This window comes from Cnephaeus nilssonii (assembly GCF_951640355.1).
Source record: "Cnephaeus nilssonii genome assembly, chromosome: 5".
NCBI lineage: Eukaryota > Metazoa > Chordata > Mammalia > Chiroptera > Vespertilionidae > Cnephaeus > Cnephaeus nilssonii.
The window spans coordinates 55,785,153-55,797,201 of record NC_137076.1 but is presented as its reverse complement, the minus strand read 5'-3'; the positions used below and the strand labels follow the sequence as shown (position 1 = coordinate 55,797,201).

Below are 12,049 nucleotides of genomic sequence, written 5' to 3'. Positions count from 1 at the left end.
GCTCACCCTCCCGAGTTAAAAAAAAAATTATGGACAAGAAGTTATCATTGAAATTCAATGGTGGCAGACATGTCCAAGGAATATTACGGGGATTTGATCCCTTTATGAATCTTGTGATAGATGAATGTGTGGAGATGGCAACTGGTGGGCAACAGAACAATATTGGAATGGTGGTGATACGAGGAAATAGTATCATCATGTTAGAAGCCTTGGAACGAGTATAAAGAACGGCTGTAGTTATCAGAGAAATCAACTGCTTCCACATGTCCCCTCTCCACAGCACCTGTTTTACTACAATATAAAAATAGAGTCCTGTCCATTTTCACATTGAACTTTTGTTAAGTAAACTTTTGTATTGATCAAAAAAAAAAAAAAAGTTCTCCTTTCCTCAGTACTCACAAGGGGCAACAGGCCTGGATGAAGACACACACCCTTAGGAACCCCTATTCATATAGTCCACGCTCGTGCCTGTTCTAACGGAGGTTATTCATGTCCCCCCTCTGCCACCTTGGCTGGAGCTCTGCACATCAGGGGCTACCATCCCTGGGGCCTAGGGGAGAAGACTGTTGTCACCAGTATCAGAGATTCAAAATAATAGGGATGGAAGGGAGAGTAGAAATTATCTGATCTCTGCTGTGAAGGCACAGGGTGGGCTTCACAGGCCGCTATGTAACTAAGTCAACCAGATCAGACACCTAGGTGGGTCAGGCACCCTAGGGTGTTTCATGTGCTGTGTCCAGGAGCCAAACATGTGGATTCATTCAATAGCTCAATAAGTCACACAACAAATATGTATAGGTGGCCTACTTAGTGCTAGGCACTGTGCGAGGCGCTGAGAGTGGATTCTCAACTCTCGTGCATCTGCAGTCCAGCTCTACAAGAGCATGCAAATGCCCACATACAATAAATAAGAAAGCATAGAGGGGCCAGGCAGTCTATAACCATGGGGTCCATTTCCTAAATGATGCTCTGAACCCAGGATCAGTTTGTAAAAAAGGGAAGAGCACTAATATTTATTGACAACCTACTGTGTGCCAGGCACTTTAATTTCATCATTTCAAGACACTATTAGGAAGGAGGAAGAAAATGGATAAATGGTTTATCTGAGTGGATAAATGGCTTGTTTGCCAGTTAGTACATTATGGTGTTGGTTTTGAAACCAAATCTGTCTGTTTCTAAAGTACACAATCTTTTTCCAGTATGTCATGTGGTGCTAACACTTGGTCAGTCTCTTGACCATTCAGAATCAGTTTCCTTATCCTATGTAATAAAAGGCTAATATGCAAATCGACCGAATGGCGGAATGACTGGTCGCTGTGATGCACACTGACCACCAGGGGGCAGACGCTCAATGCAGGAGCTGCCCCCTGGTGGTCAGTGCGCTCCCACAGGGGGAGCACCGCTCAGCCAGAAGCCGGGCTCACGGCTGGTAGCGCAGCAGTGGTGGCGGGAACCTTTCCCGCCTTAGCAGCAGCACTAAGAATGTCCAACTGCTGGCTTAGGAGATTGGGCCTAACTGTCAGTCGGACATCCCCTGAGGGCTCCTGGACTGCGAGAGGGTGCAGGTCGGGCTGAGGGACCCCCACCCCCAGTGCACGAATTTCGTGCACCAGGCCTCTAGTCTGGATATAATGATATTGTAGATCATTCAAGAATATGTATACAAGTGTTCTGTAAATTATAAAACACTAAGCACATGTTATTGTTGCTGTAATTATTGTTGTTATTGTCATCAGAAATTTGGTATGCAATAAAATTAATGAAATTATCAGAAATCCCATGCACCTAGACAATTCTATAATAAATGAGTCAAAGCAAGGAGGAGGATTATGTCACAGTAATGTAAGGAATAATATATCCTGATTTTTTCCTGGTAATTGCTTTATTTTTTTTAAGGAAATTGGGTCCTTCCTAATAAGGAAAATAATCTCCAAACTAAGCCCCACTTACTTAATACAATATTTAGTTTCTAAGAAGTTATATAAAGAAATAAAGTAATACAGTGAATAATATTCTAAATGTGATAAGGAAGTATCTAACACTGAGGTAAGATATAACTTTAGTTTAGCAATATAAATTGTTCACCATTCTTGGGCAGCAGCTCTGTGAAAATGGATGTGGGATAGCTATCTTCTCAAATACAAACCTGTTCTTGATTGTTTTCCCCAAAGGTTTCATTGTGCTGCTGTTCACTAAAGTAGATTTGCTTAAAATAAAATGGTTTATTTTGTAAAATTTTTAATACTGTTTTTTTCCTGTTTACAAAAATAGCACTTGCTCCTTACTAGGGGTAAAAAAGAGAGAGAGAGAGAGAGAGAGAGAGAGAGAGAGAGAGAGAGAGAGAGAGAGATTTATATAAAAATTAAAATGCCAGAGACAACCACATACTATTTTTGTTTTTTACTCTGACATTTTTTAGCAGTCTGCCTTTGGTGGATTTAGCTACACTGACTTTCAGTATACAGAGCAAAATTATCTTTCCTGGTAAAAGAAATATGTTTCAATGATCTTTTTCACACACACAAACACAAAAACACATGAGTACAAACCTCTTTGTGGGAACCAAAAGACTATAAAAAACTTGTAGTTATTATAGGATTACATGGAAGAAACAAGTAATTTCCACTCTGCTTTGCCCTTAATTCTTCCAAAGAAACTTCCTCAAAACAAAACAAACAATTGCTTCACTAAAAAATAAACTAGTTGAACAAACAAACCACTTTGATTGATCTCACTATTCAGTGTAACTCAGAGGTAGATAATAATAGCACAAGTAATGGGCTTTCTTTTTTCTTCTCCACCATTTCCCCTACCAGGCCACACTGAGTCGGGAGAACTCAGTTGAGTCAGGAGAACATATGTTCTGAGGATCACTTTGTAGCTTACATAGATGACTGCTCAGGCCTGTGAGTGGGACTCAGGAGTTCCTGATTCTTTCCCTGGGCTTCATGCAACAGAGCAAGAGTCCTCCAAGTCCATCACCCTCAAAAAAAAGTTCTTACCCAATGCTTTTGTGTATATTTTTCTACTGAGTTCAGTTAAGAGTTCAGATGCAATTTTTTTTTTATCTAAAGAAAAGACACAATAAGAAAGCCAAATCACATAGGCAGTAAAATCTCAGACATCTCTCTCAGCAATATTGCTGATATGTCTCCAAAGGCAAGGGAAACTCAGGAAAAGATAAACAAATGAGACTACATCAAGCTAAACTGCTTCTGCACAGCAAAAGAAGCCATCAACAAAATAAAAATAGAACCCACTGTATGGGAGAACATATTCACTAATGATACATCTGATAAGGGGTTAATTTCCAAAATATATAAAGAACTTTTACAACTCAACACTAGGGAGACAAACAATCCAATTAAAAAATGGGCAAAGGATCTGAATAGACACTTCTCCAAAGAATACATACAGATGGTCAATAGACATATGAAAAAAATGCTCAAGGTCACTAATTATCAGAGAAATGCAAATAAAAACTACAATGAGTTACCACCTCAGACCTGCCAGAATGACTACCATCAATAAATCAACAAACAATAAGTGTTGGCAAGGATGTGGAGAAAAGGGAACCCTTGTGTACTGCTGGTGGGAATACAGACTGGTGTAGCCACTGTAGAAAACAGTATGAAGTTTCCTCAAAAAATTAAAAATGGAATCACCTTTTGAATCAGTGATCCCACTTCTGGGAATATATCCTAAGAATCCTGAAACACCAATCAGAAAGAATATATGCATCTCTATGCTCATAGCAGCATTATTTACAAGAGTCAAGATCTGGAAACAGCCCATGTGCCCATCAGCAGGTGAGTCGATAAAAAAGCTGTGGTACATTCACACAATGGAATACTACGTGGCTGTAAAAAAGAAGGAACTCTTACCATTTGTAACAGCATAGATGGACCTGCAGTGTATTATGCTAAGTGAAATAAGCTAGTTAGAAAAAGACAAATACCATATGATCTCACTAATATGTGGAATCTAATTAACAAAATAAACTGATGAACAAAATGGAACCAGAAGCATGAATACAGGGAACAAACTGGCTAATGCCCAAGGGGAGGAGAGTAGGGTAACTGGATAAAGAAGGTAAAGGAAATAGCTAAAGAACATATATGATACCCCCATGGACACAGACAATAATTTAGTAAAGACCAAGGAAGAAGGAGGTTGGGGAGGATGGAGGTGGGCAAAGGGGGGGAGGGAGAATGGAGACTCCTGCAATAATGTCAACATTAAAAAAAATTTTAATTAAAAAAAAAGGAAGCATTATTAGATTCTCCCAAGAGTTGTTTTGAACATTAATTTCTGATCAATGTGATGTAATTTCTAAGTTTTCATATAGTTCATAAATTGTCATGGTGTGTTTGGAGGTTCAGGGAATTGTGCTGAATGAAGAATGCAACAGGAATTTACAGGCCAAGGAATTCATGTGCAAAGCATGCACTCTTCAAAGGTTCCCAGTGTTCTGGGAATGGAGAGGAAGTAGTTCAATGTGGCTGCAACAAAGGGGTTGTGTAGAGTGGGGAAGGGAGAGGGGAGAGGGAGAAGCGGAGAGGATTAGGAGGAGGTAAGCCTAGAAAGAGAAGTGAGAGCTAGACTGCAAGGGCCAAACTGTCCCTTGCACTGCCAATGAGCTCACAAAAGGAAGCCTCTGTCAAATCTGCTTTTTCTTCTCTCTTATTAAGTACTAGAGGCCTGATGCACGAAATTCATGCAAGAGTAGGCCTTTGTAGCTGCAGCGGCTGCCTGGATCCCTTGCAGCCTCGGCTTCCTCAATCCCGAGGCTGCAGCCCCAGCTCATCCGGAAGGATGTCTGGTCTAATTAGCATATTATGCTTTTATTATTATAGATAGTTGGTACATAATATTATATTAGTTTCAGGTGTACAATATAGTGACTCAATGTTTATATGCCTTACAATGTGATCACCTCACTTAGTCTAGTAATCATCTGTCACCATACAAACTTTTCATAGTATTACTGACTATATTCCCCTCCACTTTTTCCACCCAATCCCCCTCCCCACCTCCCCTCTGGCAACCATCAGTTTGATCTCATAGAAACAGATATGCTTCTTTGTAATTCTACACAATGTGGAGAGTGACTTCTGAACTTCCTTCTTTGAGGTACTCATTCAAACTAATTGCATCTCCCCACAGACAAATAAATACCAAAAAGGCCCTAGTATTTGCTGCAAAGTACAACTAGAGAAAATGAATGTGTAGTTGGGAGTATTTGCTTTTCTCCGTGCAATCATATGGGGGTGATAATGTTTCCCTCCCCACTGCAAAGATATTGATGAGAGCAAATTACTTAACAATTATTCTCCTCAATGCATTTAACCAGAATTTTACTTAAGGAAGAAAAACGTTTTTGTTGTGGTAAAATACATATAGTCTGAAATTTATCATTTTAATCATTTTTAAATGTACAATTCAGTGAGATTAAGTACCTTGCACAACCAGCACCACTATCTAGTTCCAGAACTTTTTCAGCGCCCCAAAAGGAAACTCCATACCCTTAGTCACTCCCTACACCCCTCCTCCACACCCAATCCAACTGCTAATCTGCTTTCTGTCTCTATGGATTTGCCTATTCTGGATAGTTCTTATAAGTAGAATCATACACTATGGGGCCTTTTGTGTCTGGTTTCCTTCACTTAGCTAAGGAAGAATATTAGCCTTCTTAGTTAAGGGAAGGTAAAAAAACAAAAACAAAAAAAAACAAAAACAGAAAGTAGAATACCTTTTATGATATAAACATTTTAAGGTATCTCTAAAACCACACCAGCCTTCTACTTAGTTGCTTTACTGAGCTTTGGGGAACTCATCTGTGATTCATCTGCCCCAGACATTCTGCTGTAAGTTATTATTTCTTTCCAGGGAGGTTTGAGGCAGCCAAATACAGCTGGCATCAGGCCAGGGTGAGAATGTGAGGACACTTGGTGGGGGGAGGGAGGAGGAGGGGCATTTCCCTCATTGGAGAGGCCTTCCTTTCCTAATAGTGACCTGGCAAGACCATGAGGGTCATAAGGTCATGCAGCCCTGAGGGGCACAAGGATGTCTGTCCCCTGACACTTGAGGTCTTGATGAAAATAAAAGCAAGTACATCTCTGACAGCAAAGTAAATTATTCATGGGCTTTACTTAAAAAGAAAGACAGCATTTATAGGGAAAGGAAATGGATACCACTTCAAGTTTAAAAAGCATTCCCAGAAGAAGAATATTTCCAAACAAATGTGAGTCAGAAATACTGCCTCAGTTCATACAGCATGGCCACTGAGTTCTCAAAGAGTCTTAGGTTTGCTGAGATACTGGTTCCTACAATATGGGCAACGTGAAAGAATACACAGCTTTATTGGGAACGCACCTCGCAGCTGGCCAGCCCAGACTCTGAGGCTGCTGAAGTTTTGTGGGAAATGAGCAGTTTGGCAGCCCCCCAATCTAAAGGGTCTAAGAATGTCATGCCAGGAGGACTCCAGACCTCAGGAGTCCCTTTAAATGCTGCAGGACTGAGGCCCCACTGGAGGGTCACAGATGTTATGTGCTGCCAGCTCCCACAGCATTATTTAGTCTAACATAAGACCCTAAGCAGGGGCTTTACTTTTCTTTTTCTTCCTTTTTTTCCAATCTCCCATTTTTTATCAATAATTAAACACAAATACCCTGCAAATATTTGTAGTCTTTATTTCTATATTGTTACTATTTGTATTTATGCTAAGATGAAAGTCTGAATTCATCCTCAAATGAGTTCATGTTGTTTCCCTGCTTCTGTTTCAAAATATGTACCGCATAGTCATTATAATTTTATTCCATGATGACTAGCATAGTTTTAATCATTTAATCAAGCTTCAGCAACTCCCTAAACAAAACCATGTGAGGGTAAAAGGAAGATCACAGGCCTGGTCTAAACACAAAGAAAGGTTTTTATATGTTTCTCCTTCTTTTCAGAAGTTTTTGGAATCTAAACACAGCAAACTCTGGTTAAAAATTCACAATAATTCTTTTTGAAATAACAGCATTTATCTTTTCATTAGCCCAGAAGGATTCCTGTTTGACAGCATAGATACTTACAGTCAAAAGACATGACTACAAGGTAAAGTCACTGGATTTTAACAAATACACCAAACTTATCCATGCAAATGAATGCTATCTCCTCAAATAGGTAGCAACATTCCAAGATGTTGCTACTATTGGACACCATTTTGGAACTCCAATTAGGAACTGCCTTTCTTCACACACTGAGAGAATTGCTTTGACTGTTCCCAATGGATTAAAAAAAAAATCTTTTTCTCATCAGTATGAGTTTTATTTTTAGAAACGACCAAGTAATTCCTTAAGGCAGCTGGTAATCAACTGGACAGAACTGCTTTAACCTAAATTGGAGGTGACTAAAATATAATAAGACTAGTTTTTTCTTTCATATTCCTTAAGTAGTTCCAAAGGTAATTCTAAAAGAAGCTCTTAAAATATTTAGAACAATAGCAGTATGGTTGAAAGAAGAGTCTAAACCTCCAAAGCAACTCATGAAAAGGATGACTTTCATTGGAATATATGGAATTTTTTAAGAAAAAGAGGCCATCCTGCCCTTGTTTGATTTTCACTGACATCCCAGGTTATTGGGTATTAAATAAGGGGAGTTGGCTATTTTTCAGCTTGCTATCAGATAAAATTTAATTTAACAATTTAGTTTTAGGAGTGAACAGAAGTGTAAAACTTGAAATTCCTTCATAAACTATGCTTTAGTGGTTCTCTTCCAAAACAAACTGAAAACATTCACATTTACATGTGATCTGGAATTCAATGAATGTACTAGGCACAATAGATAAATGTATATTAGATGTACAAATGAATATTAACATTTATATGTTAATGTCAAAATACTAACTCTGCCCACTAGAATTTATACTTTTGGTTTCATAGTCTTATTTCCAAAGCTAATTTCATTAAGCATATCTATGAGTGGTTTGCAAGACTGGCATATACTGGAATGTTAGACACTATATTAGCTTCAACAAGTTTTGTATTTAGCCCATGTAGAGAAATTTAATATAGGTAAATGTGTTTTGTTTTTTATATTCCTGTCAGTGACAAAAGGAAGAAGAAAATCATCACACATTGGTCACGTATTGTACACAATACCTGAACATACTGCTAATTTAATTCTCTCAATGTCTCTCTCTGAGCTAAATATTTTTATTCTCTTTTATAGATGAAGAAACCAAGGCTCAGGAAGTTTAAACAGGAGAACATTGGCACACCACTGGCCAATGGGAGAAATGATTTCAGAATTAGCTGACAATAGGTGGAGGAAAAAAACAAGGCCATGGCCATGTGTTTGGAAAATAAAATAAAAGTATCTTCCCATAGAGAACCTTTTTTATTTTTTCAAAAAAATTAATGTTATCATACTCCCTAATTATTTTTTTCATTAATCTCACTAATTATTTTGTTATACTTTTACTCAAAATGAAAGAGTGCAGTTACCTCCTAATCTGGGCAAATAAAATGTTTTATGAATTTTTAAAAAACCATTTAAGTGCTTGAATCAGTTAAGTGTCTGAGTAGGACATATAAAAATAATAAAAGATAAATAAAGAATTGCTGAGGTAAATAGAACAAAAGTTTTTAAATCGTGAACCTTAAAGTCACTAGGAACCTTAACCATCTATGGGGGGCGGGGTAATAAAGTAAAGATTTAAACTAGTAAAAGAATAAAGAGGAGATCCTTCAAATAAAATGCAAGAAGAAATTGTGAATAAATGTCAGGGCATTTCATTTGACCTCAAGACATATTTTACTGGTGACTTTTGTTTTTAAGAGTACTTCTGTTTTGTGTGTGTGTGTTTTCATTTGTTAATGACCCCGAATTTTCAGCTCATCTCCCAGTTTATTCTGCCTAGTAAAACTTGATCATTTTCAGCTTTTATTTTCTTTTTCAGCTCCTAATGACTGACAGTTTGAGAGGAAACAAGTTAAAAATTGCCACCTGGATTAAATAATAAATTTTTTATCATCTTGATGGATAACAATTCATTTTCAAAATAAATATAAGCTCCATAATTTACTAATGTTTTGTGGGATTCATACCTTATTTCTGTGAGGGTTTCATTCTCATTGGCTCTGTCTTACCATTGCGAAGAACTAATAAATCCCAAAACAGGTTAAACCTGAAGTAACTAATGTTTTGACAGTGATATGGCCAAAAAAATGGTCTTATCTTGAAATTTAGACTTGAGAATATGTTGTCTCAAAAGTCTCAAACTTACTGGCATAATTCTGACTTTTTTGTTTTGTTTTGTTTTCTGTAAATCCATATCTGTTTTTATGACAAAAGGATATACAGAAATGTGTGTATGTTGACATCTTATAAAGCAGAGCAGAGCGGAGAATTTTCTTTCACTTCAAAGGGCATACCACAGGGTGCAAAGAAAGAGGGTTTGGGTCCTTCCAGCCAAACACTGCCCTCTGGCACTCACACTGGACTCCCCAGGGACATAAGAGGGCAAACTCTGGCCCCTTGTAACTCTAGGTAACAGTTCCCACAACCCCTGGCTCATAAATATTGACATTTGGGGAAAACAAGAGCAGAAAAGAAAAAGGGCTTTATTCACAAAAAGAAAAAGTTGTTTTCAAGTTGAAATGTTCTTATATTTTCTAAAGCCTGATTTACATCAAAGATCCTGCTATAATTTTAAATAAAATATACCTTATCTTTTTAAAAATAGTTATATCCATGAATAACTAGAGAATATAAGAAAAAACTTCCAACGGAGTTTTTTTTATTTTTTGTTTTCTTGTTTGTTTTTTTTGTTTGTTGCCATCAGGAAAGTAGTTTTATCTAAGAAGACTGAGTTAAATGCAATCTTTCTAAAAGGAAGTAAATGTTCTCAGAGAAAAATCATTATTTGCTGAATAATAATTTTAAATCATAGTCAATTTGGAAGTCTTTATTTTCAGAAAAATCTCTTCTTTTTCTTTTTAAATGTTTATCTCCACCCCCTATTTGCTTCAAGAACAGAAATAATATGGTTAACTGAGACCTCAGAGAATTCTCTGCAGATACTGGCACTTTTGCTTCCATTGTGGAACTACAGCGCAACCTGGTGGAACTTACTGTTATATTCTGTTTATGCCTGTGAATGGCCAACATTACAACCAAAGTAAAAGAATGCCTTATATTTTGGCTTTTAGAAAATAAACTATCAGGAAAAAGAACAGTGGAGGGGCGCTGTTAAATTATAATTACAAATAGAGCTTTTCATAGTTTTTAATATAATTTACCTTTTTAAGAATAGTTTTGTAAGGTTTCTGATGAGTCATTGACATAAACTGATATAATTTTTAACATTCATATATTTTCACAATAATCCCTTTTTTATAATTTTCCAATGATCTGAACAATATCTCAAAAGCAATTAAGGTTCAAAAGTATCTTTAATAAGTGATAAAGTAAATTAAATAGTTTTATTTTCCCCCTTTGGCTTTGAGTATAATAAGCACTATCAAAAGATGAAAACCAAAGAAAGAAAAAGAGAAGAAGAGAAAGAAAAGATGCATATGTCATATGATTTTTCCCTAGCCATCAAATTTGGCTAACAAGAAGTTAATTAATTAAGTTCATTCCCATTCTTTAAAAGAAAATGTATGGCCATGGGGGCGGGGACCAAAAAAAAAAAAAAAAGAAAAGAAAATGTATGTTTTATATGCTTTACTTTTACAGCTAGCAATATCAGTGACGCAAGACTTTATGGAAAAATGGTCATTCATAGTACAGTCAGTTCTTCATATCCGTGGGTTCTGCCTGTGTGGATTCAACCACAAATCAAAAATATTTGAAAGAAAAATGTCATGTTGCTGCTGATGTAGTTAGGTCTATGATAGCTGCATCTGTACTGAATAAGTACAGATGTTTTCCTTATCATTATTCCCTAAACAATATAGTATAAGGACTATTTACACCGCATTTACATTGTATTGGGTATTACAAGTAATGGGAGGTGGACTGGAAAAGAGCCTGGTTAAGATGAGAAAAACAGAGTCCTAGCAAAATCATTTGATCCTCTGGATGCAGCCATACCTGAAGTTAGCTGAACTTTGAACTTTCCAACTACATCAAGAAATTCTTTTTTTTTTCTTTAATAAAATAGAATTAGATTTCAATCACTTGCTATAAAAATGATACAGTTAATTTTACTAGCTATTTATTAAATGTCAATAACCCTCATAATCTTAGAAATCATTTCATTAAAATTCCTTCCTTGGCCACTCTTCTCATCTTTGCTTCCCACACTCAGTTCATTTGCATTTACTTTTAGGAACTTTTAGAAGTTTGCTCTAGCAGCACACCCTCCTGCATGTGGCCACTGACAATGGAGGGTCTCTAAAAGGCCTTCCAAAAAGAGAAGAGCAGCAAATAGCTAAGCCCAGATGACAACTGCAGCCCTAGCCAACACCTTGATCTCAGCCCAGTGAATACCTGAGCAGAGAATCCGGCCATCTGACCTATCAGAATTGTGAGAAAATCAATTTGGGTTGTTGTAAAACAGTTTCCGGTAATATGTTGACCATCAATAGAAAATGGATATAGGTCAGGTACAATAATTTGTCCCTCATTTGGGAAGGGATATCTTGGCATGCCCTAAATGACTAGGACCTTAAAAATTGAAATGGAGGTTTAGGACCAGATCCCAATGAAGGTGGGTACCTAGAATGCCTAAAGTCTATTGAGCCTTCTTTGTCAAGAGAAACAGCTCTTCTAACTGTGCTTAAAGCGGTTGGTCCCCTTTGTCTGAAGAATTTTCCTGGTATACGGTAGAAAAAGGTGTCCAAAGGCTTAGGGAGATTAGACTTTGAGCTCCAGCCTCAAACACAAAGACAACAAACAGTCTTATGGAGACTATTTAATCAGCTCCCACAATTGTATAACGTAAAATCTCTGTAACAAATGTGTGTGTGTGTGTGTGTGTGTGTGTGTGTGTGTGTGTGTGTGTGTTCCAGTGTGTCTGCTTTTCTGGTTCAATGCATGGTGACGAAGAAGAGGT

The 12,049-nt window shown here is 37.2% G+C and overlaps 1 protein-coding gene across 1 annotated transcript; it reads left to right on the top strand.

Annotated features, from left to right (window-relative positions):
- LOC307100786 (small nuclear ribonucleoprotein G-like) lies at positions 1–321 on the top strand. Its single transcript, XM_079773371.1, has one exon. The coding sequence runs from the start codon at positions 30–32 to the stop codon at positions 222–224; it is 195 nt and encodes a 64-aa protein (XP_079629497.1). The 5' UTR covers positions 1–29; the 3' UTR covers positions 225–321.
- The last annotated feature ends 11,728 nt before the right edge of the window (positions 322–12,049 follow it).